The 23,908-nt window shown below is 44.9% G+C and overlaps 1 protein-coding gene across 2 annotated transcripts in view; it reads right to left on the bottom strand.

Annotated features, from left to right (window-relative positions):
* The window catches only part of ECD (ecdysoneless cell cycle regulator), a 351,511-nt gene that overhangs the window by 149,451 nt on the left and 178,152 nt on the right, over nucleotides 1-23,908 (bottom strand). For both annotated transcript variants that reach the window (XM_086922289.1, XM_086922290.1), the window contains exon 10: nucleotides 12,873-12,979. In XM_086922289.1, coding sequence (XP_086778415.1) covers nucleotides 12,873-12,979 — 107 coding nt within the window. The remainder of the gene's footprint in view (nucleotides 1-12,872; nucleotides 12,980-23,908) is intronic.

A 23,908-nucleotide genomic window follows, 5' to 3' on the forward strand; every position in this document is an offset into this window, starting at 1 on the left:
TCCGGAGCACCCGGTGGATCAGATCTCACACACCAGGCAGGGGTAAGTCAGGCACGTGCTCAATGTTGGAAGGAGAGGCAGACTGCAGCAAGATGTCGGCCCTGTATACCCAATAGGATGTGGAAGGGGTAGCAGTCCCGACCGATCACTGCGAGTGCAGGGGTGCACTGGGACCCCGTCTCGTCCTCAGCCCGCGTCAGGACTTCGCCACCATGTGGGTCAATGGTCCGTGGTCCACACCTCCGCCACACGCTGCAGCAGCGCCCCGCGTAGATAGCCTCCCAAGTACACCAGCCTCCGAGTCAGTGGCAGGAGGCAGTACGTACGGCAAGGGTTGTTGGGGTACAGGGACGTGTCAGGCAGAGTAGGCAGCAGCGGGGTCCAGCCACGAGTCACGGGACAGTGAGCGTCCCCCACAGCCCCACGCCGCCGATATAAAATGGCGGGTCCGCACCAGGCTCTGTCCGGATTAGCACTTACGTGATCTCCGCAACTCGCCCCCTCCTCAGTTGGCCTCCGCCGGGTCCAAAACACTCTCTCCCGCGGTGTAGCCGCTGCAAGCACAGTACCTGTGGATGAGGCGGTTTGGGGAAGTCCTACGCTCTCTCCGCCACTCGGGCAGCCAGGCCTCACAATCCCCGGGCCCGAGTAGAAGGTCGCCGCCGCACAGGGCTCCACAGCAGCCGGCCTCCGCAAGCAGTCGGGTCGGACCAGATGTCGGGGGCAGTATCTCGCTCCCCGAACGTCCGTGACCCTGGAGGATCTGGTCGAGTGCGCCTCAGGGTGTCCGCAGCTCAGGCATCCGCAAAACAGGGCACCTCAAGGTCGCGGTGCAGGATAGTGCAGGATTTATAGTGTGCAGCCGGCGGAGCTCGCTCACAGAGCGGCCATTTCGCTTCCCGGTTGGCCACGCCCCCATTTAGTAAAATGTGTTGATGCATGCTAGTACTTCCCAAACATGTTCATATTAGAACATTAGTGTAACCAGTTTCAACAAAATTATAGGAAACATGAAAATAAACAAGAGCTGAGAAAGCCAAATAGGTATGACATTGTCGGTCAGCCTTCTGGTTGGGCCAATGAGAGTGTTGTTTTGAAATGGATTTTGTAAACTTTATTGCTGTGGAAGCTGCCGGGTCCTCATCATTATAGCAAACGTTGGCAAAAGCAAACAATATTTTTGGTCTACAAAAACCCACACATTGCCACAGAAGTTCCTGACACTGAACAAAACTATTCTGCATGCCAGTTTATTCTGGAGCCTTCTAGTGCTTAATAACAGCTTCCACATGCTATCTTTACTCCTCTTTTCCAGTTCAACACGTTTCAGTCTCTGGTCTAATGTATGTTCAAATTCTTTTCAGTTTTACTCTGCTTTGGTACACAAAAAATCCCTTCACTCCCCCTCTTTCTTTATTTTATTACCTTGTTATGACCCCCTTCTTGACTCCACATTGCTCTTCACTCAAAGCCAATGCAAGTACTTTGGCTCCAGCTCTCTGTCGAGATTAATACATGACTTTCTCCCCATGCAATAGTTTAAAACATTATAATACGAAGATTTAGAAGTAAAAAGCGGGCGCAATTAATTCATCTCTTCAAAAAGATGAGAAGTAACCCTCCTGTGGCTGCCGCCGTCTCCACCATGCACTCAGCTCGAAATCCTGCTCCCCTTTGCTTAAGGACTTGTGAGCATTTACGTCTGTCCCCGCTTGTGAGATTTGTACTCGGAGGAGCGTGTTTTCCTGTTTCAGGAAGCTCAGGACGACTTCTCCCTGGGCCATGGACAATATTTATAATATGTTAAAATTGTGCAAACAGCATGAGAGATCTGGAAGGATAGGCCCAGATGACAGTTAGAAGCCAGGGAGGAATGCGGGAGAAGACATGGGAGAACAACTCCTTTGCAAGGAATGGAAAAAGACTTGGGCAATGGTTAAGATGGTCTCCGGGAATGGCAGGTTTAAATTACTTCACTTAAACTGTCTGCATCTCACATATCTCCTAACCCTTAAGCTCAACAGACTATATGTGTTTATAAGTTTACGAAGATATGAAATTCTTTTTGTTGGAGATGGCGATGTATCATTCGCATATGTTTTATAAGTTTAAAGGAAGCATGATTATATATATAACAGTAGTAGGTCTTCAATCAAAGTGAAGTTTTCAAGCGATGTCCTAAGGATATCTCCTGGAGTTAATCTTGTGTATCACAATGTTGGTTTTATTTACTTGTCCTCTGCGTATAGTTATTGGTATTCAAAAAGAAAAAGGAGAGGGTCTTGTGCATCTTCTTTGAATTCTGATATTGGTATTTATACCTCTTAAGATATTTTGATGATGTCTCACATGTGTATCGGGTCCCAAACACGCCGGTAACCTGGAGTTTCATTTAACAGAATTTCATCTCTTCGACAAAAATAAATTGGCACAGTCCACTTGTTCTCAACAAAGATTCAATTAAACGTATAGAAAGAGAAGAACCTTGTAGATGTGCAGAAATCATCAAAATATCTTAAGATAGGAAAGGAATTATTGGTTGTGGCTGATGTTTAGTACCATGAGGATACAAAATATATATATATATATATTTTGAAAACCTTTATTGTGCATTCCAATAATTTTACAAGCAAGGGCCTACAACCACAGGGGCCGGCCGCTAATTAAAATAGAAGCAAGTATATTACTATATGTCACAGCTCTTCAGCCGACATCCCTGAGGCCCGGCAGCGATTCAGAATGAAGTTCGTATCAAACGCAGGATCATGTCTTAATTTATGTTTTTTAAGAAAGAACAATACCCAAGACAATAGTACACTATACACGGACTTGTGTTCGTAAGGGAAGGACCTCTGAGTGCAATGTTATTCAACATATAACTGGAACAAGGAGTTGGGGGTCAGCGGGGAAGCCGGTAAACAGTAACATAAAGTAAAAGATACATGGAATGTCAGATCAGGGGGAAAGGGAGACATCTAGGGTCTCAACGAAAGGGGGCGTACATATATTTCCGCGATAGGCATTCCACTGGTTCCAGACTTTGTTCCATGTCCTAGGTCTACCCCTAGCCACATATACAGTCTTTTCTCTGAACATGCACCAATCCATATTTTCCTTCCATACCGATACAGTGGGCGGCTGCTGGGAACCCCACAACAGTGCAATGTCTCTCTTGGCAATCATGTTCCCAAGGGTCGCCCACCGGGTCTGAGCACCATTATAATCATTCGGTTCCCACACATTCAAAAGACATCGCCTGGCTTCGGGCAGCAACGAAACTCCAGTGACCCTCTCCATCACTGCATGTACACGGTTCCAGAATGTAACCACCTCCGGGCACTCCCAAATTATATGAAGGAAGGTTCCAACCATTCTGCAGCGACGTTTGCATAACCCATCAGTGGAATAACCCATACAAACCAAGCGAGGTCCAGTGACATACACACGATGGAGAATTTTAAGTTGAACAAGGCGGAGATGGGAAGGAATAGCCACCTCCTTAGGTGAGGATAACGCGGACTGCCAATCCTCATCGTCTAGTTCCAACCCATCTCCAGTCCAGACCTCCCTAAGACGTACAAGGAGATCCGCCCGATTGTTGATCAACTTCTTGTATATTAATGAAATCGTGATATCGGGCAGATGACCATCAAGCACGCGGTCTTCGAGCGGGGAGGACTCAGGGATATCGGCGCCGACAGTGAAAACCGAGGTCAAAGCGTGGCGAACCTGTGCGTATCTGAAAAACTCCCTGTCGCTCACCTCGTATTCTGTCTGTAGTGTCTCAAAAGTCTTAATTTTGCCCTTAGCCCAGAGGTCGCCCACCCTGCTAATACCAATCATGTCCCATTTCTCAAAACCTTTCGTTTTCCAGAGGCATCCCAATCGTTCAGATGCATACAGAGGAGTTGCACGAGTCAGTCGATCTCTCCAACCCAAAGCCACATTCGCATCACGCCAGACTCTTACAGCAATCTTGGTAGGTCCAGTCAGGTTCCTACCTGCTACGTTGGAATAGAGTGCCCTATTATAGTTCCCACCCGGTAACAAATGCTTGTCCATCTCGAAGGCCGGGTTTGGGCTAGGTGCGTACGTTGCGTGGTTAATCGCACTCAACTGAGAGGCCCAATAATACCGCCTGATATCCGGGAGCGCCATTCCTTCGTCGTACCAGGGGAGCGTTAACTTAGCAAGGGCAATGCGGTCACGTCCGTCCCAAACTAGCCGCCTCTGTAAGCTCTCCACCTCTCGAAAATGCTCGCCGGAATAATGTCGATCGAATTCTGGAGCGCGTACAAAAACCGTGGCAGGGACATCATTTTAAAAAGTGCAGCGCGTCCGAGCGGTGACAATGGCAGTCTACGCCAGCGAGTGACGTCAAGTTTCAGTCTCTGGAGAGGGGGAAGCAGATTGCGTTCATAGCGGACGGCTGGGCCCAAAGAAATAAAAATCCCTAAATATTTGAATCCCGTCTGCGAGACCTGGATGGGAAATCTACTAGGCAGAGGGGGGAGACCACCCGACAGCACACAGACACAGGATTTAGTCCAATTAATGACTAAATCTGAGTTCTTTCCGAACGAAGTGAGCACGTCAAACAAAACGTTAAGCGATTTTTGGGGGGAAGTGAGGTACAACAAGATATCGTCTGCATAGAGCGATACTCGGTCCTCAAAGTCCGGAGTCCACTGGATACACTTTATCGAAGGCTCCCATCGCAGCCAGGCAGCCAGTGGCTCCAGAGCAAGTGCAAAAAGTAGGGGGGACAACGGGCAGCCCTGCTGCGTACCCCTCCCAAGGGTAAAAGAGTCCGATACTCGGCCGTTGACGACCACCTGAGCCAGCGGTCTCTCATACAGAAGTTTCACCCACCCGATGAACCCTAGAACCGAAACCAAATTTCGCGAGGGCGGCCCAGAGATACCGCCATTCTATAGTGTCAAAGGCCATTGTGGCGTCCAAGGAAGCCAAAATGGCCGGCTCGTGAAGAGACGCCGCCCTCGCGAGGACGCCATGCAAGCGCCGCAGGTTAAGTGCGGTGTTACGATGCGGGATAAAACCAGATTGATCCGGGTGGATCAGGTCACTAATCACCGTGATCAGCCGGTTAGCTAACAATTTAGGTAGAATTTTAGGTTCGGCATTTAACAGCGAAATGGGCCTGAAAGAAGCACAGCGATCCCGCAGCTTTCCCTCCTTATGGATAACCACGATCGTAGCTAGACGCTGATCATCAAGATTGGATGAACAGCAACCACCTCAAACTCAACCCTGACAAGACAGAGTTGGTCTTGACAGGAGGTGGTTGCAGTCCCTGGTCCCCTTCGTTCTGGCCCCCTTCACTTGGTGTCCCCCCCCTCCCGGTCCCTAAAGTTAAAACCCTTGGTATCTTTCTCAATCCCCAACTATCTGTAAACCCCCAGGTGAGCTCAGTGGTCTCCTCCTGCATATTTTCCCTCCGGATAATTAGAAAGATATCCCGCTTCTTTTCCCTTCCGGCACTGAAAATAATTGTGATGGCAATGGTGCTCTCGCGCCTCGATTATGGGAACATAATCTACAACGGCGCACCGGCCTATGCCATACACCGATTGCAGCTAGTGCAAAATCAGGCTGCCCGCCTGATCCATGGGCTGCCCAAATACCATCGAGCAACCCCACTGCTGAAATCATTGCACTGGCTACCTGTGAGGGAGCGGGCCTTATTTAAACTAGGTTGCCTCACCTTCCAGGCTAGAATGGGCACTGCCCCCGAGTTTATGTGCTCGGCCATCAAACCTTATCTTCCGGGCAGAGAACTCCGCTCTACCCACATGGCACTCCTGGCCACCCCTCGCTTTAAGAAAAAGAAAGCAGGCGGGGCGAAATTTGCGGTCCTCGCACCTGTCTTCTGGAACTCCCTCCCTATGACCCTTAGATCCGCAACTTCCTATTTGGAGTTCCGGAAGAATCTCAAAACCTTCCTCTTTTCCAGAGCTTTTGATGCCTAATCTGTCCCTGTTGTTGCTGTTGCTGGTAATAGCTCCTTCAGCGCCATGAAACCGCTGGGTATAAGCGCGCTAAACAAATGCTTTTAAATTCAAATTCAAATCATGAGGGACGGAACCAAGGTCTCGCGACTCCAGGAACATATCTCCAAGATACAGTGCAACTTTATCAGGACGCAATTTGTATAGTTCAATGGGCAGACCATTGGGACCCATAGCCTTGACAGAGCGAACAGAGCGAATGGCAATAGCAATCTCGTCCGCCGAAAGCGGAGCATCAATTAAGTCTCTATCAGCCTCCGATAGGCGCGGCAGTGCAGTATCGCGTAACAACAGATGAGAGTTTTCCTCTGCTCTATCAGAGACCGGAGAGTACACCGTTTGAAAGTAGTCTGCAAAACACTCAACAATCTCAGTCGGATCTGTCATACACACTCCATCAGGTTTCTCAATCACGGGAACCACACGACTCGCCCTTTCTTTCTTATCGAGCCACGCAATCAATTTACCAGCCTTGTCCCCAACATCATACAATCTACCCTGTTGCTCTCTATTCATTATTTTGGCAGCATCAGTCACCAGGGTTCTGTAGTCTAGTTGTTTCAGGCCAAGGGAGTGCAGTTTGGCACGAGTCACGCCAGATTCCAGGTCACTCTCCAACCCGGCTATATCCGTCTCAAGACGAACAATATCTTCATTTTTAGTTTTCTTAGCCCCAGCAATTAGCGATAGAGCCTGTCCACGAATAACCGCCTTAAAGGCTTCCCACAATGACACGGATGAGGACACAGACCCCACATTTTCAAGAAAATAGTGATCAAGGGACTTTATCAAATCAGAGCGGGTCTTGGGGTTGTGAAAATACCAGGGGTTTATGGGAGCAACCCGTCCTTCACCACACACTTTAGTCTCCATGCAGAGCCACAATGGGGAATGATCTGATAAGCCCCGGGCGTGGTGTCTGATAGAGGGGGATTGCGCCACCGGCATCAGGACGTAATCAAGTCTGGAAAGACTGCAGTGGGCCCCAGAATGTAAAGTGTATTGCGTCTGCTCGGGATGCATCAACCTCCAACAGTCTACCAGACCAAAAGTCTCCAAAAACCCACTCAGCCATGATTGAGACTTGGTAAGGCCTCTAGGGGGGTGGCGATCTACACTGCCAGAGACCACCGAATTTAAGTCCCCGCCCATAACCAGGGTACCTTCGGGAAGCCCCAACACTACACGTCCAATATCTGAAAAAGTAGAGGTCTGTAGACCCGGCGGGACATATACGGTAATCAGTGAAACAGTCCTACCCTCCCATCTGCCGGTGATGGTGGCATAGCGCCCGCTGTCATCAAGGATTACGTTATCTATTTCCAAAGGGAGAGAGGACCGAACAAGAATGCCCACGCCCCTAGAACCAGAGGTGAACCCAGAGTGTGCAACAAGACAATACCCCCACCTATTCATGGCGTGACACGTATTCCCAATCAAATGCGTTTCTTGTAGGAGAACGACATCGGGGGATAGGCGACGTAGAAATTGTAGCACCACTCCCCGTTTTATTCTATCACCCAACCCGTTGACATTCCAAGACATTAGCCTCAACCCACTACCCCCCATCCCAGCAAGGAATGCAGAATCCACCCCACGAAGAACACAATGACCGGATCACAGAAGAGAACAATACATTGCCTTGAGAGAAAAGAACCAATACACAAACACCCCCCCACCCTCCAACTTGAACCCGTTACAACTCCCCCCACCCCGCACCCCTGCTTTAGACTAAAAAGCCACCCCAACTTGCAGTGTGCCTGTCGCCTTGACATAAACTAATCTACAAGAAGAAACCCGGAGGAGGAAAGAGTCTTGTTTCCCCCGCCACCCTCGGGTATGCAACGATAAAACATAACAATTATTAGAATCATCGAACCCAGCTGTGTGAAAAGTCAAATGTTCGGAAGTCGGGAACCACAGTGTCTCTTGCTCCGGCTCGCCACCCTCGGCACCACCAGGGTGCTCAGTTCGATCCTTCCGGGTAGGCAGAGAATCCAGCCAGTCACTAACACCCTCAGGACGGTCAAAGAAAAACGTCTGGTCCTCGTATTCAACACGAAGTCTGGTAGGAAACAGCATAGCATATTTCAGGCCCACATCTCGCAGTCTTCGCTTCACTCCCTGAAAACCCATCCTTTGCCTTTGAACAAGCTGAGTAAAGTCTGGTTAAAAGCTCACTGTTGTGTTTTCGAACTTTACAGGGCCGCTCACCCTCGAGGCCTGGAGGATAGCGTCTCTATCTCTGAAATAGAAAAGCCTGGCAATGATAGGCCTCGGAGGGGCACCCGGCCTCGGTTTGCCACCCAGCACACGATGGGCACGCTCCACGGTGAAAAATGTGCTCAGTCCTGTAGGGGCAAGGTGATTTAGGACGAGGTCTTCCACCAGGAGATCTGTTGAAGGATTTTCAGGGTTTTCAGTGACTCCAATGATGCGTATGTTGTTGCGTCGTGCCCTGTTTTCAAAATCCTCCAGTCGGTGAGACATGAGGTCGTTGGAAGATCGCAGGTTGCCCATTTCAGTCTGTAGGTCTGACACATCGGCCGTGAGGCTAGAGGTCTTCAAATCCAGCGACTTGATTCTTTCGTTGATCTTAGACAAGTCAGCTCTAATCAGGGTGACATCGATGGCCACCGTGTCGATTTTGAGAGCGAGAGCTTCATATTGCTGGCCGATGGTAACCTTCATGTTGGCAATGGCGCCCATGACGTCCTGGAGAGACAGTTCGGTCAGCGCAGCCGGGTCTTCCTTGGCTTCCTCCGGAAGCCATCTTCAGAATCAGGATAGATTCAGGATATTTGCGAAGGGCGGCGAGGGTCCCGGGAGCCCTGTGCTCACGCGGCCATCTCGGATGCTCGGGTAGCTCCTCCTACAAAATATTATTGAGTCTGGATGCAATAAGTGTGAAAAATATGTGATTAATTGTCCAAACTGTAAAATTCGTTAACATTGTATAAATAAGTTGGAAATTATTGTGTATTATATTTTTATTTGTGTGAATTTGCCTATGCAATAAACGTTGACTTGACAAATCACTATAAGTAAAAAGAACATGTCACCCCTTTGAGGAAAACATTTGGCGAAAATTATTTGTGTCAAAACAGAAATAATATTTTGAAAAAAAATCGGAAAATGTTTTTTACATTTACCATGAATAACCCCCGAAAAATGAAATAATGAGGGTTTAAAGCTCTGAAGTACATTGCAATTTACATTCGCACATCACCCTACACCTACAGAAAACATTGGACACAGACATTTACATCATAAAGCAAACAACTTGGCTTCAAGCCATATAGTTTACCTCTTCAGTGGCTCCTCCATTTCAGAAGATACTACTCCAGAATAAGTTAACTTAAATTTAACCCCCTCCAAAAAGCCCATATCTTTACATCGAGGCCACATTATGGGTAAAGATGCAGGTCATTAGGCCCACAAAGCATACACATTCGTAACAGGATGTAGATTTTCAATATCTAAAATAATCCATCATTAAAGCATAAACTAGAATATTCAAACCTCGCCGGCCATTATCCATATGACTGTTCTAAAAGATATATTGAAACTTTTAAGGTGGACGTCTGCCACACTACCACAGATAGCATTAGACACAAAAAATCTAATGCTAATGCTCTCCCCAGAAAACCAACCGACCGTTGACCACCTTTCTGAATAAATTAACAAAAGTAGAAGTTAACACTAAAAAGACGCAGAAAGGTAATAACAACATCCATCTCAGTCAGGCATTATGTGCCTTGAGAAGGCGCTTGAGACAGTCTCTGAGAAGAGCTCAAGGTCATAACTTCCAATCTAAAGTATGGCAGGGTGTACACTCTTTAAAGAAATTATACAAGAAACAAATTTGGATTGGAAAAAAATGAGGACATTGATTTCTGGAGAAAAATAGTATATAATGCAAAAAAATCTGACTCTAGAGCATTCTGGTCGCAGATAAATTCAATGAACAGAACCTCAAATATCATAAGTACGACTTGCGTTTCGGAGAAGGCATGGGCCCAACATCTAAAATTGTCACATTCTCAAACTTCAGGCTACAAGATAATGCCCCAGGACCGAACAGTGTTCCCCAGGCAATCTACAAGCAAGATCCACATTTTTGGGCTAGCAATCTTAACAACTTGTTCCGGACGATCAATGTCACCAGTAGCATTCCGGAAAGCTGGAGAGGTGTGATCATTAACCCGATAAACAAGGGCGGTGTTCGTAAGGATCCGGCAAATTATCGCCTGATTGCACTGATAGACGCAGAGGCCAAATAATACGCTTCATTGGTTCTAACCGATCTTGTAAAATGGTCCGATGATAATAACGAAATCCCCGTAAATCAGTCAGGGTTTCGACGTGGCATAGGCACAAAGGCAAATGTCATGGCAATAAGCTTGATTGCAGAAAAAAGCCTACAAGACCATCAAGCTTTACATCTGTGTTTTGTGGACTTTAAGGCGGCCTTTGACCGTGTCAGCCGTCAAACATTATGGGCCAAACTAAAGCAACAGGGCCTGCGGACACGATCTAAAACCCAATTATGGACCTTTATACCAACACCTGGATGCAGGTTAAGATCGATAATGGCCAAAGGTTAACAAGGAAGATCGTAACCAGTGACGGATTAAAACAAGGCTGCGTCTTGGCCCCTCACCTGTTTAATCTATTAATGGCAGATCTGACTCCAAGGTTAGATGGGGTCAATGCACATCCTCCACGGCTAGGAACTTTGGCCCTCTCGCATCTATCCTATGCGGACGATATTGTCCTCCTCAGTCAATCTAAAATAGGGCTGCAACGTCTCATGCATGAGTTGGCCGGATACACCAAAACTAATCTGATGGAAAAACAGCACAAAAACAAAGATCATGATTATAACGCATCGTCGTCCTAAACAGCTGAACTTCAAAATTAACAACATGAACCTGGAAGTAATAGACAGCTATAAATATCTGGGGATACATCTGGACAAACGGTTCACATTCTCCACGCACTTCGAGTCTATCGAAAAGAAGGGAGCAGCTCTTTTGCATGCATTCTGCAGCCTATCAATACAGCTAAAAGGCCCCTTGTCCACTCCCCTTCTTACAGTTATTAAAGCCAAGTTACTACCAACGATAGCATACGGTAGTGTGGTACATAACGGAAGAAGTGCACCGCTACTAGATAAAATCCAAACGAGAGTGTACAAACGCTTATTCTGTTTACCGTGCGACGCTTCACCAGCACAGGTACGCCTCGAATTTGGACTACAGTCCCAAATATTGCATAAAAAATATGAGTCTATCAAATTGCGACATAGAAATTAATTCTGCCATCTGGGGAGCCCTGCAAAGCAACCCCAAATTCAACTATGCGAAGTACCTAAACTCTTCCCTGACAAGCACTAAGATGACACCTGTTTGGCAAAGGAAATTACCAGCATCAGCATCTAAGCAGCTTGCAAAAAAGCGGCCAATACGCACTCATTGATTGAAGACAAATCGACATTAACCGCTTCAGCGCGGCGCGAATTTTCGCGCTGTGCTGAAGATTCTAAAACGGGCGAAGTCGTGACGGAACGGTTCCATCACCAGCACAGCCCAACCGTTGCTCGTGATGGAACCGTTCCGTCACGAGCATCGAAGGGGTTAAGACGCTGTGCACATGCCTGGATGATAATACAATCCTATAAAAGACCAGTACCAGCAGCTTATTTAGGTCTCGCTTTCCCTCCACACTTAAAATTATAGTATTTGAAGCAACGCTGGGAAAATTGTCAACAAACGCTGACCAACAAGGCTGGAGGTCTCCTGGCCCGAAGGATTGCAACTTATGCGGCGCGGCAGTGCAAGACATGATCCACCTGATTTGCATTTGCCCAATGCTGGAGCATGATCGTCGGAGTTTACTCAGGGAAAAGTTCAATGCAAAAGGTATTCGCACATGTCGCTCAGCGATATTAAATGTGCTGGACTCAGAGGTCCCTCAATTCATCTGCCGAATTATTAAATATGTAATCAACTTTGGAAATTCATTTAAAAGTTAATATGAACTCGAACTTTTGAACTCTGATATTGCGAACTGCATTGGCTGATTTATAATCTGTTACCTAAACTATTTATGAATATCGAGGAAAAATAAAAACTGGGAGAAAATAACAAGTTATTACGTTGCATAGGAAAACCCCTGTAGCTGTGCTTTTATTTTTTCTACTAACTGTAGTTTTACAACCTGTATTTTATGTATAATAGCGCGCAAAGGAAAGTAGTTTTATTAATTGGTATATTGTAACGGTTTTTACTAACTATACAATAAAGAATTTCTACATTTGTTCTCAAAGATATGCACAACAAAATACAGTGCCTATTCCAACTGCGGTCAATGGTTGCTCTATAACCCAAAAGGAACCTAGATCATGGAAGCTTTGTTGACAACACAAATAGTAGCAAGAACTCTGCATTTCTACATAGCATGACATAAAATATACAGCGCTTTTCCTTTAATAGCCCATCCAGTCTGCCGCAGCTGCTATCTTGCTCAACATACCAAGACATGCACATACTGGCCTAGTTTTGTGTATTCTGCACAAATACCTGTACCAGGTTTGTATGCATTTGCACAATACTCTATCTGCTAACATTGCCCTTCATCCCTTTCCCTCTACTTTTACAAAAGGTTTGTGAAAGATTTTCTTGAGAAAGGTGTTGGCTTTGTACAACCAGCATCATTGGACCCACCTCACTTCATCCTCTATGGCTGCATTATTTTTAACATTATCAAACGTGTGCTAAAATGTACTGTCTGGGCTACTCTGCTTTATTTAGTCAGTATGCATCTTGTCCCTGTACATACCATCTTCTGGGGATAGATTAGTTTCCTCTCTTTTAAATTCCTCCAGGTTAATAGTCAGTGTCTTCAGCGCTGATAAGACTGAATCACCTGGGCTCATGGCAACAGAGCTATACAAAAAAGGAAAAGAAAAACATCACAAATTCAAAACAAAAACTCACTTTTTTACATTTTAATTAAAAACATGAAAAAAGTTATCTTGTTTTAGAAACATTTATGTGTTGATGCCTTTTGCTCAACTAAGATCAAAATACAAGGACCGTATACTGAGAAAGTAAGAAAACAGTTTTTAAACAGTGTGTCCCATAGAGGAACAATGGCCAGCCCACCGAAAGTAAGTACAAGATACCCTGTGTATTGCACTCCTCATGTACTACACCCATTCGTTTGCTAAACACAGTCTAATAATATTGGGCCTGGTGACCATGGACGGTTGATGCAAAGGACTATTTGGAGCAGAGCACCACCAGAGGAGGGTGCAGAGGCGAGCGTAGCAGACTGCCCTCCTGCACTCCAACTGCCAAATTCGTCAGTAGGAATAATGATACCCCAAGATAAACATTGGCCAATCCTGGCATGGTGTGCAAAATAACGATGAATTGGGATGAGGCCTGAGTGATTACCAGTGGCCGAGATTAATTCAAGCATTCCATTCATCACTGTTTTGTATACTTTTTTCCCAACCCTGGCATGCACATATCGAAATGTTGTGTGTTTGCACTTTAGCAAAGATCCTGACACTGTTTAGATTTTTTTTAGCCTTAGAAAAAAATCCACACAGTATCTGGCTTTTTTCTGGTTCTTTCAAACAGTTCTGTGCCCAAGTCGGGAGCAGATTTTTTTTTTCTTAGGCTAAGTAAAAATCCAAACAGTGCCTAGCGTCCTTCTTAGACATGCATACGTCCAAGCAAAGAGCCTTTGATGAGGCTTGGATTTTTATTAAGCTTAAGAAAAATTCAAGCGATGTCTGCCTCCTTGCCGTAGACCTAGGAGAGACTGATGCTGCTTGGATTTTGTTCCTACACTAAGACAAAATCCAGAAAATGTTTGGCTACTTGGTGTGGCATAGAGACACACCCAACTGGGCCTACAGTAGTCTGGCATCTGGTAAAATCCATAAATTGCTGACCTTTCTGAACAGTAGACATTTGCAGTAGCCCAAGGTGGTGTTGCTTTCTTGGATGCCATGGCCTTTTCTTATCCAGATTTCCTTGCTCAGTTCAAATAAGGGGTCACAAAAATAATTTCTGTAACAGGCCAAATGGAAGACATGGTGAAGCCAATGTAGTGTCCATATGTTACAATTTTGGCCTTTTCTTTTTGCAAGCAATAGACCCAACCACACATGTGGGGTATCATTTGTATCGGGAGAACTGTGGGAACATTTAAAGGTATGACTTTTGCAAATGCTTGACGTTCCAGAATTTTCAGTCATAGAATACTTAAGATGTTGTGATTTTCTTTATCCTTACATTGACATTTACACAGGATTCTAGGCAATAAAAAGTGTTTAGATTTATGGAGGTCACATCACGGTGGATTCCCCTTTCTCTTTAGTTTTTAGAATTGTCTGGCTTGTAGGTCCCCAAAAGGATGGCTACCTCCAACCAAAACACTGAACACACACTTTGTGTCTAGGGTGTGGATCCATGTCCAAACCATCCAAAACCGACACAAGTCTGATAAATTCATACTCAAATGATCTAGGGGAACACAGATTTAGGTCATGTCTTCAACTAGATTTGTTTTTTGGGAGGAAAACTGAAGCTTTGGGGTAAAATGCTGAAAACGGTTTACAAACTTCTTGTTCAGCTTATTTTTCAGGCCAGTCAATCAGGTCGATGGTGGATCCTTATGGTACGTAAATGTTAAAAATGGAAAATGCTACTTACCAGTATGCATCTGTTCTTGGCATGTAGAGCTGCAGAGTTACACACTGTGCATAGATCGCCACCTAGTGTTGGACCCGGATGTTTGCAGTTTGTTTTTGTCCTAAAAAGTTCTTTGGAAGTCACGAGATAGGGGACTCCTCCTTTGGACCACACTACGCATGGGCATCGGCTCCATCCTCAGATTGTTTTTCGCCATTAGGGAAATGATGGAGCTTTGCAAGAAAAGGAAGGATGTCCATGTAAGCTGTATCTAATTAAGATAATACTGGAATAGACAAAGGTAGCCGGGGAGGCAGGTGGGCGTGTGTAACTCTGCAGCTCTACATGCCAAGAACAGATGCATACTGGTAAGCAGCATTTTACGTTCGAGGCATATGAGCTGCAGATTACACACTGTGCATAGATTGTATAGCAATTCCCACTCTTAGCGGCGACCACCCCTATCTGTTGCAGTAGTTTGAAATAATGTTTTGAGAACAGCCTGGCCCACATTAGCTTATTGTTTGGTTTGCACATCTACACAATAATATTTTGTGAATGTGTGCGGTGTAGACCATGTAGCTGCTCTGCAGATGTCATCTAGGGGAATGTTCCCTAAAAATGCCTTTGAAGCCCCTATTTTCCTTGTATAGTGGGCTTTAGGAGGAACATATGTTTAGCTTTGTGGTATCAAATCTGTATGCATTTGACAATCCATCTAGCTATCCCAGATTTTGATATGGGATTACCCTTGTGTGGTGGTGAGAAAGACACAAAAAGTTGTTAGGCCATACGAAAGGGCTGTGTTCTCTCGATGTAGTATAGCAATGCTCTCTTGACATCTAGGGTATGAGGAGCTTTTTCTGGTACTGTCTGTGGCTGCGAGAAGAAAACGGGCAGTTCCACAGATTGATTGAGGTGGAAGGGAGAAATGACCTTGGGCAGGAATTTCGGATTAGTACGGAGAACAACCTTATTATGATGCATTTGCAAGAAAGGTTCTTGAATGGTTAGTGTTTGTAGTTCACTAACTCTCCGCAGAGAAGTAATAGCTACTAGGAACGCAACCTTCCATGTTAAAAATTGTAGTTCACATTTATGTAAGGGTTCGAAGGAAGGTTCCATTAGCTGTGTGAGAACAATGTTCAAATTCCACACAGTTGAAGGTGGTACTCTGGGAGGAATTATTCTCTTAAGGCCTTCCATAAAGGTTTTACTAGCAGGCACTCTGAACAGAGATCGATGCTATCTGTTTTGCAGATTTGCTGCTATTGCAGCAAGATGCAGTCTAATAGACGTGTAGGCTAAGTTACATCTTTGGCGGTGCAGTAATTATCCTATGATGTGTTGAATAGACACGTCTAGGGGATTTATATTGTTGTTGTGACAATATATTACAAAGCGTTTCCACTTAGCTGCATAACATGCTCTAGTGGTTGGACATCTAGTTTCTTTTATGACATTCATGCAGTCTGGAGGAAGGTTAGATATCCAAATTCTAGGATTTCAGGAGCCAGATCACAAGGTTGAGCTGAGCTGGGTCCGAGTGCCTGATCTCTCCACGGTTCTGTGTTTAAAGGTGTGGAGACAGGTATAGTTTTTGGTGCGGTACTACGGACAGTTGTAGAAGTGTGGTGTACCATGGCTGTCTGGCCCACGTTGGAGCAACTAGGATGAGGGTCAGAGAATGCTGCTGTAGTTTGCGTCCTACTAGTAGCATGAGTGGTGGAGGTGGAAAAGCGTACGCTAATCTGTTTGACCAGTTCATCCATATTGCATTGCCTTTGGACAGTGGGTGTGAATATCTGGCGGCGAAGGTTGGGCATTTGGCGTTTTCGTGGGTGGCAAAGAGGTCTATCTGAGGTTGTCCCCACATTTGAAAGAATGGTTGAAGAATTTGCGGATGAAGTTCCCACTCGTGGGTCTGTTGTGTCTGACGACTTAAGAGATCTGCTATGGTATTTTGTACTCCTGGAACGTGCTGGGCTAGAAGGAATATGTTTTGAGGTATAGCCCACCGCCATATGTTCTGTGCTAGTTGAGAGAGTTGCAGGGAGTGTGTTCCGCCCTGTTTCTGTATGTAATACATGGCTGTCAAGTTGTCCGTGCAGACTAACACAACTTTGTTTGATACTTGCTTTTGGAAAGCTTTCAGTGCTAGGAATATAGCTAGTAACTCCAGGTGATTGATATGGGGTAACGTTTGTTGTGGTGTCCACCTGCCTTGCATGGTGTGTTGCAGTAGGTAGGCTCACCAGCCGCAGAGCGATGCGTCCGCTGTCAAGACTATTTGAGGAACTGGCTCTAGGAACGGTCACCCTTTGGAAAGGTTTTTGGTGTTCCACCACTGCAGAGAGCGATGAGTCCGACCGCCTACCAACACTAGGTCTGTTAATTGACCTTGAGCCTGGTTACATTGACGTGATATGCACTGTTGAAGAGGACGCATTTGAAGTCTTGCATGGAGCACTATGAAAATGCAAGAGGCCATCATCCCTATGAGTTGCATGAACGCTCGTGCTGGAAGGGAGTGTTGTGGCTGAAACTTTGTGAGAAGAGCTTGCCCGGAGTCCCCTTCAAGGCAACGAACACTAGACCAGATCCTGATGGGAGGTTTGTGGTGCTGATGGGGACACTAGATGGACGACACAAGCCTGATAAATGTATATGCCCCAAATAATGATGATGGGGAGTTTCTGGGACGAGTCCTGGGTCAGTTGGATCTCGATAAGGAGGTTGAGCGGATTATCGCAGGAGAATTTCATTGTGCCCTGGACGGAGAGCTGGACAGACACCCCCACCCCCCAGACCAGACACCACGCCAAAAGTGAGGGAGGCCATTCATCAGATGCTTCAGAGCTACCACCTATTAGACATCTGGCGCCACCGCAATCCCCGAGGGCCACACGTCTGCTGCCAACACATACAGTAGACTTGATTATTTTTTTCTACAGGTGACATTGGCTCCCCGGGTGGAGGAGACACAATATCTGGCCCGCTATTTGTCCGACCATTCTCCCTGATGATATCGTACAATATAGGCCGGCCATGATCTAAAGTACTGTTGAAGATTGCAGGGATTTGTTAGCAGGAGCTGAAAGTCATTTTGTATTTCTGGCAGCCATCTTGTTTGCCATGTGCTGCCACGTGCTCGCCATGTGCTCTGTCCTCCCTCAGTATTGACTGCTCTTGTAATCTGCCTAGAAACAAACTATATTTAGCATCTTCCACCTTCGCACATGCTCAGAAGGGCCTAGCTAGTAGAATGCACCTGCACATCTTGTAGAACTGTCAGGCTATTTTTGCTGCTGTATGGAGAAGTAACACTCCTCCCACTTTGTTGAGCAAGCAGATTTTGTATACCCATATTAGGCATTTTGCATGCTTACATGAGCCAGGACTGCCCCTTGGTCTTATGCTGACTATGTAACCCTAAACATATATAAGGCCCCAGTTTTCTGTACTCCTTAGACTGCCTCATTCAGTTGCTAAGGCTTCTGTGTGACGTAGTCTCCCTCATCTGAGGGGAATAAATGCATTCTTTTTATATTTCAGCTTCTGCGAAATTTCTTCTTAGTTGGTTTAAAAAGGACCAAGTATCAGTGAGATCCCTGAGAAGGTTTCTATTTTCTACAGTACCGCTGTGGAGACTGAAAACCGAAGCCCTGACAGACCAGACATACAGAGAGGCAAAACGAAGGGGTTAGATGACTATTTCGATCTGAATTGGGGTACGACTGCCACTAGAGCGCTTGAATGGGATGCAATGAAGGTGGTGGTGCGGGGGTGTGTATGTCCACGGAGGTGGGGGTACGGAGAGTGCTGGAACGGGACCTGCGCCAGCAAGAGAAGAGCTTGGTGGTTCTAGAAAGAGAGCTTCCCACTGCGGAGGAAGGGCCGGCCAGGTGGGCGGACCTGCTCCGGAGGATTGGTGACACGTGGGACTCTCTGGGCAAATATAATACAAACACAATAGGCGTCGCTGGTACCCAGAGGAGGATAAAGCGGGTCGCCTGTTGGCGCATCTGATTAGAATGGAGACGCAGCCTCTCCCGATACTATTGATCAAAACGGAACAGGGCCAATTAGTCTATACACAGCACGAGATCAACAGGATATTCGCCACCCATCTACAAAAGATATACTCAGAGCCCAGACCCTCCACAGCACCCCGGGTGGTGGAGACCTACCTTGCCGAGTTGGAACTACCGTGTCTAGACCCAGAGAGTCAGGAATCTCTGGGGTCCCCCTTTAGTGGTGAGGAGATCAGAGCGGCAATCGCCCACTTTAAAATCGTGAAGTCCCCTGGGATGGACGGCCTGGCAGCTGAGCTCTATAAGGAGCATGGAAGGGTCTTTATCCCTAAGCTCCTGGAAATCACAGTGGAAGCAGGCGAGATTGGCTTGCTCCCAGACTCCATGCGTGAGGCGCTGATCGTTATGATTCCCAAACCAGGGAAAGACCCCATGCTCCCCAGTTCGTATCGGCCAATCTCGATGTTGAACGTGGATCTTACAATTCTTAGCCATGTGCTGGTGGGCAGGCTCCTTCCTTATCTTAGGCAGCTGGTTCATGATGACCAGTCCGGTTTTATACCCGGCAGGAATGCGTTGAGGAATATCAGTCGTCTGGCTCACGTTATGCAATCGATGGAGGGTGCGACCCGTCAGGATACCCTAGTATTCCTTGATATCGAACAAGAGTTCGACTCGATCCGGTGGGATTACTTGTGGCAGGTGCTTCAGAAGATGGGGTTGGGGGAGGGCTTCGTGAATTGGGTGAAATTACTATATGCTCACCCACTGGCAAGGGTCCGTATGGGTAGATACGTGTCTGATACAATCACAATAGAAAGGGGGACGCGGTAGGGGTGCCCGCTCTCCCCCTTGTTGTTTGCCCTGGCAATGGAGCCACTGGCGTGTCATCTCCGTGGGGTACAGCATCCGAGTGAGGGGAACGGAACATATTGTATCATATCGAACAAAAGGACATAAAGAAATAATTGCCAATGAGGATATAACAAATTTGAAAATACGACTTAATGACAAAACCGTAACTAACAGACAAGACGGTAAAAATAGAACCGCACTAACTACACAAATTATATCTACAAAGCACGAGGGAATTTCGAATGACCACTGTACGGTTACCACTCAAGATAGAGTACAAGCTGATCAAGACAAACTAAAATGGGACAGGTGGTTATTAAAAAAATTCTGAAAAATCAATGGGTCTTTTGAGCGAATATACGGAAAACAAAAATCGGAATAAATTGAAAATGTATCTAGATAAACAGGGACGAGTTTCCAAAAACTACATCTAGCTCACAAGACCTTATAAGCACGGAAGTAGGTAAAAAACTGATAAAACATTAGGTACAATAATAAGTGATGGACAAGTGAATGTATTACAGCAGGAAAGGGAGATTATGGACAACATAGTGCAAATCAGAAATAAAGTCGGTAACGCACAGATAGAACAGAATAGTTCCCCCAAAACGGGCATTCGACAAAGTGAACCAGGAGAGTCATCAAATAAACTGATCTTCGAGCCAGAATATCAAACAAAGGGAAGATTGGAATCTTTAAATAGGGAAACCTAATAAGATTATTTAAGGAGATACCAAATATCACAACAGCAGATCTCCTATCAGTGGAATTTTTGCAAAAGGAAAAAGGAACTGAAAAAGAGGTTACTCTGACAACATGGTCCTCAAAGGAAGTAACAGCCCTGATTTTCTCTGAAAGAATACATTTTGATGCATGGGGTATTTCTCTATCTTACCCCAAAAATCCAAAATACCCGTACCTGCTTTTATCAGATATAGTGACCCCCGATTACATCTGTAAAGGAGATGTGCCCAAAAACTTGCTTACGGGGGGTCTCCAAGCACTACTCCTAAAAACATCAATTCGGCAAATAACATATTAGAGATAACAAATCAGTAGCAAGTTAGTCTAAATCAACAACCATAATAAGTTCATGATTGGTCGTGAGTGCCCCATTTCTTGAGCATTAAACAATCCTGATGAATCTAATGATCCACGTAGGTTAAAGCCTTTAGTGATATGCCCAGGTACGCCGAAGGACTACAAAATAGGAATCTGCTCATGGAATATCCATGGGTTCAATGAAACGGACAAAGATCCTGATACGCAAATGTTTTTACAAAGTTTTGACATCATCCTGTTACAAGAAACTTGGAACTTGATTCCTAAACCCATTATTGGATATGTAGAACTTCATGTTGTGGCAGAACAAATTTATAAATGTGGGCATCCAAGGGGTGGGTTGTCCACCTACATAACAGAAAAATTAGCTTGGCAAACGGAAGAACTCGACACGGGTGAAAACTGGACACAGGTTGTGAAAATAGAAAGCAAGAAGACTGGAAATAAAATGCCCTGGCAGCTGCTGATTTTAAACGTATATATCCACCCCAACAAAAAGTGAAAATGGAAAAACTGGTATGCCCGATTAACCTAATCAAGGTCTTGCAGAAAAGTCATCAAAATTTGTGAGTTGATAATCACAGGAGATTTTAATTCCAATTTAATAGGGAGCAAGTTAGACAAGAGTATGTGTCAAAAGGAAATGGAGGCCAACGAGCTGAAAAGCGATTTGGACACCTTGGGATTATACATTTTGAATGGGAAAATAAACGAAGATCAACCGGCTAGCATCACTTTTTTAAGTGGGAAGAACCAATCAACTATTGACTATAATATGGTCAGTAATGAATTTTACATCGCAGTTGATTCATTTTACATACAATCCCGCCCCGAAAGTGACCATTTGCCGCAAATATTGACCATCAACGCGAAGCTGTTTTTGAAAGAGAAAATAACTGCTTTAACAAAAATCCTGGTAACTTACAATCTGAAGAAATTAAAATGGTGTGGTACGAATGTTTCACCAATAATGGATGCTGTACAAAAATTCATAAACAATGGTGGGTCACTATGTACCAAATTACCAGAAGATTTTTGGGAACAACTGGGAAAATTTCTTCTAAATAAATTCCCGGTTCTACCGGGACGTCAAGGTCCACAAAATGGAACTTATTAATCACTGTTCGACATACAGCTGCGTAACCTAAAAAGGGAAATTACAAGGGAATGGCCGTAAAATCTGGAAAGCCGGCTATGAACAACAATATTAAAGACATGAGGAAGAACTTTAGAGAGAGATGTAGAGTGGCAAAAAAGGAACATAAGGAAAAGCTCTGGGAAAAATTACTCTGGGCCAGCAAATTGCCTAACAGTTGTGAATTCTGGGGCATAATAAACAAGTTAACTAAGGGAACAGGAATGTCGCAAAAAGCAGGAATAAGTGAGAAAAGTTGGGAACTACATATACAAAATGTATATAATAATATAAACCACGAAGTGTCGATGAAATTGGAGCCTGGGCCAGACACCCTGCAGGAGGTAAAAAACACAAAAATTGACATTGACCCCTCTTCAGGGAAAATAGTACAACGTGAAGAAATTTTAGTCCACCACAATAAGGTTCAATTTGAAACTAGTACACAGGATTCAATTCATAATGGCTCAAACATCTTAACTGACAACAATCGACTAAAAGAAGTAATAAAAAAATTGAAAACGGAGGGAGCTTCAGGGCCTAATGGACTTCCAAATTCAATCTTCAAACACGATGCAGAATTTTGGGCAAATTTTCTTACTCCGCTCTTTAATTATTTGTATTCACAAAATAAGATCATTCATTTCTGGAGAGGGAGCATATTTAATCCTATATATAAAAATGGAAATTGTAATGAGTCTAGTAATTACAGGCTCATCGCCCTGACGGATGTTGATGTAAAACTCTATGCCTCCTGTCTACTGCTACAGCTAAAGGACTGGATGGAGGAGAAAGGTATAATTCCCAAATATCAAACTGGTTTTAGGCAAGGAATGGGTATAAGCACTAACCTGGCAGCAATTGCACTCCTTACAGAAAAAGCTATTTTAAATAAAGCAGGTCTATTTGTATGCTATATAGATTTAAAATCGACTTTTGACAGAGTTTCACGTGAATGACTATGGATAAAATTGAAAGGATGGGGAGTACCACAACAACTAATTAACTCCATAATATCCCTCCATAGCGAACCCTGTGCCCGGGTTAAGCTGGGAGATGGCAGCATAGCATCATCTAAGATCAATATAATAAAGGGCATGAAACAGGGGTGTGTCTTGGCCCCAAGCCTTTTTAACTTGTACCTTGCAGGCCATGCAAATATTTGTCAAAAGTATATGGCCATCCCCCGAAATTGGCTGAGGACCACATACAGTACCTGCAATACGCAGATGACATAGTGGTCTTAAGCCAAACTCCTATTGGATTACAAAGAGTCATCGACCACCTGACTAATTACTTCGATCAACAGGGGCTGGAGATAAACAGGAAAAAAACAAAGGTGGTGCGTTTAGTAGTCCCAAGATCCAAAACAAAATTTAAGTGGTTCGCCAGTGGTAAGGAAATAGAGGAAGTAGGCAGCTATAAGTATTTGGGTATCAATTTAGGGCAATGTATGTCCTTTAAGGATCAAAAAAGTGCAATAAGAGCAAAAGCACAAACTTTAATTTTTGTATACAAACAGCTACAAATAAAATTGAGTTGCCCATCTTACAGTCATCTTTTAAAAACAATGGCAGCACAATTACTTCCAGCATTGGCTTATGGATTAGAAATATGGCATGGTCGGAAATCCGGAATTTTTAACGATTTACAGACAAAAGTGTATAACGCAGTTTTTCATCTCTCGAGAGCAGAGTCACCAGCACAGATTTGCCTGGAATTTGGACTTCAAAATCAGAAATTCCAGAAGCAATCTGTTTTTGTGAAATTATGTTGGAAACTTCGCTCTTCGGAACCCGGCACCCTGAACAATTTATGCTGGACAGTAATAAGGGCCCAGTTTGAGGGGTGAATATCTGAGAATTTCTCTGGTAGAACTGGACATTCAAGAGGCATGGGACAGCAAGATGGAGATGGCGTTCAACAGAGTATGCAATGGCTCCGCAAAACAATTATCTTTCCTAGATGACAAAAACACAATGGTAAAAAGACGACACTCCTGGACAGTGATACATTCATATGAAAAATTAAAACCGCAAGCCTATCTAGCAGCTCACTTCAGATTGTTTCTAAAAAAGAAGT

Source organism: Lissotriton vulgaris, chromosome 5 (genome assembly GCF_964263255.1).
Source record: "Lissotriton vulgaris chromosome 5, aLisVul1.2, whole genome shotgun sequence".
Lineage (NCBI taxonomy): Eukaryota > Metazoa > Chordata > Amphibia > Caudata > Salamandridae > Lissotriton > Lissotriton vulgaris.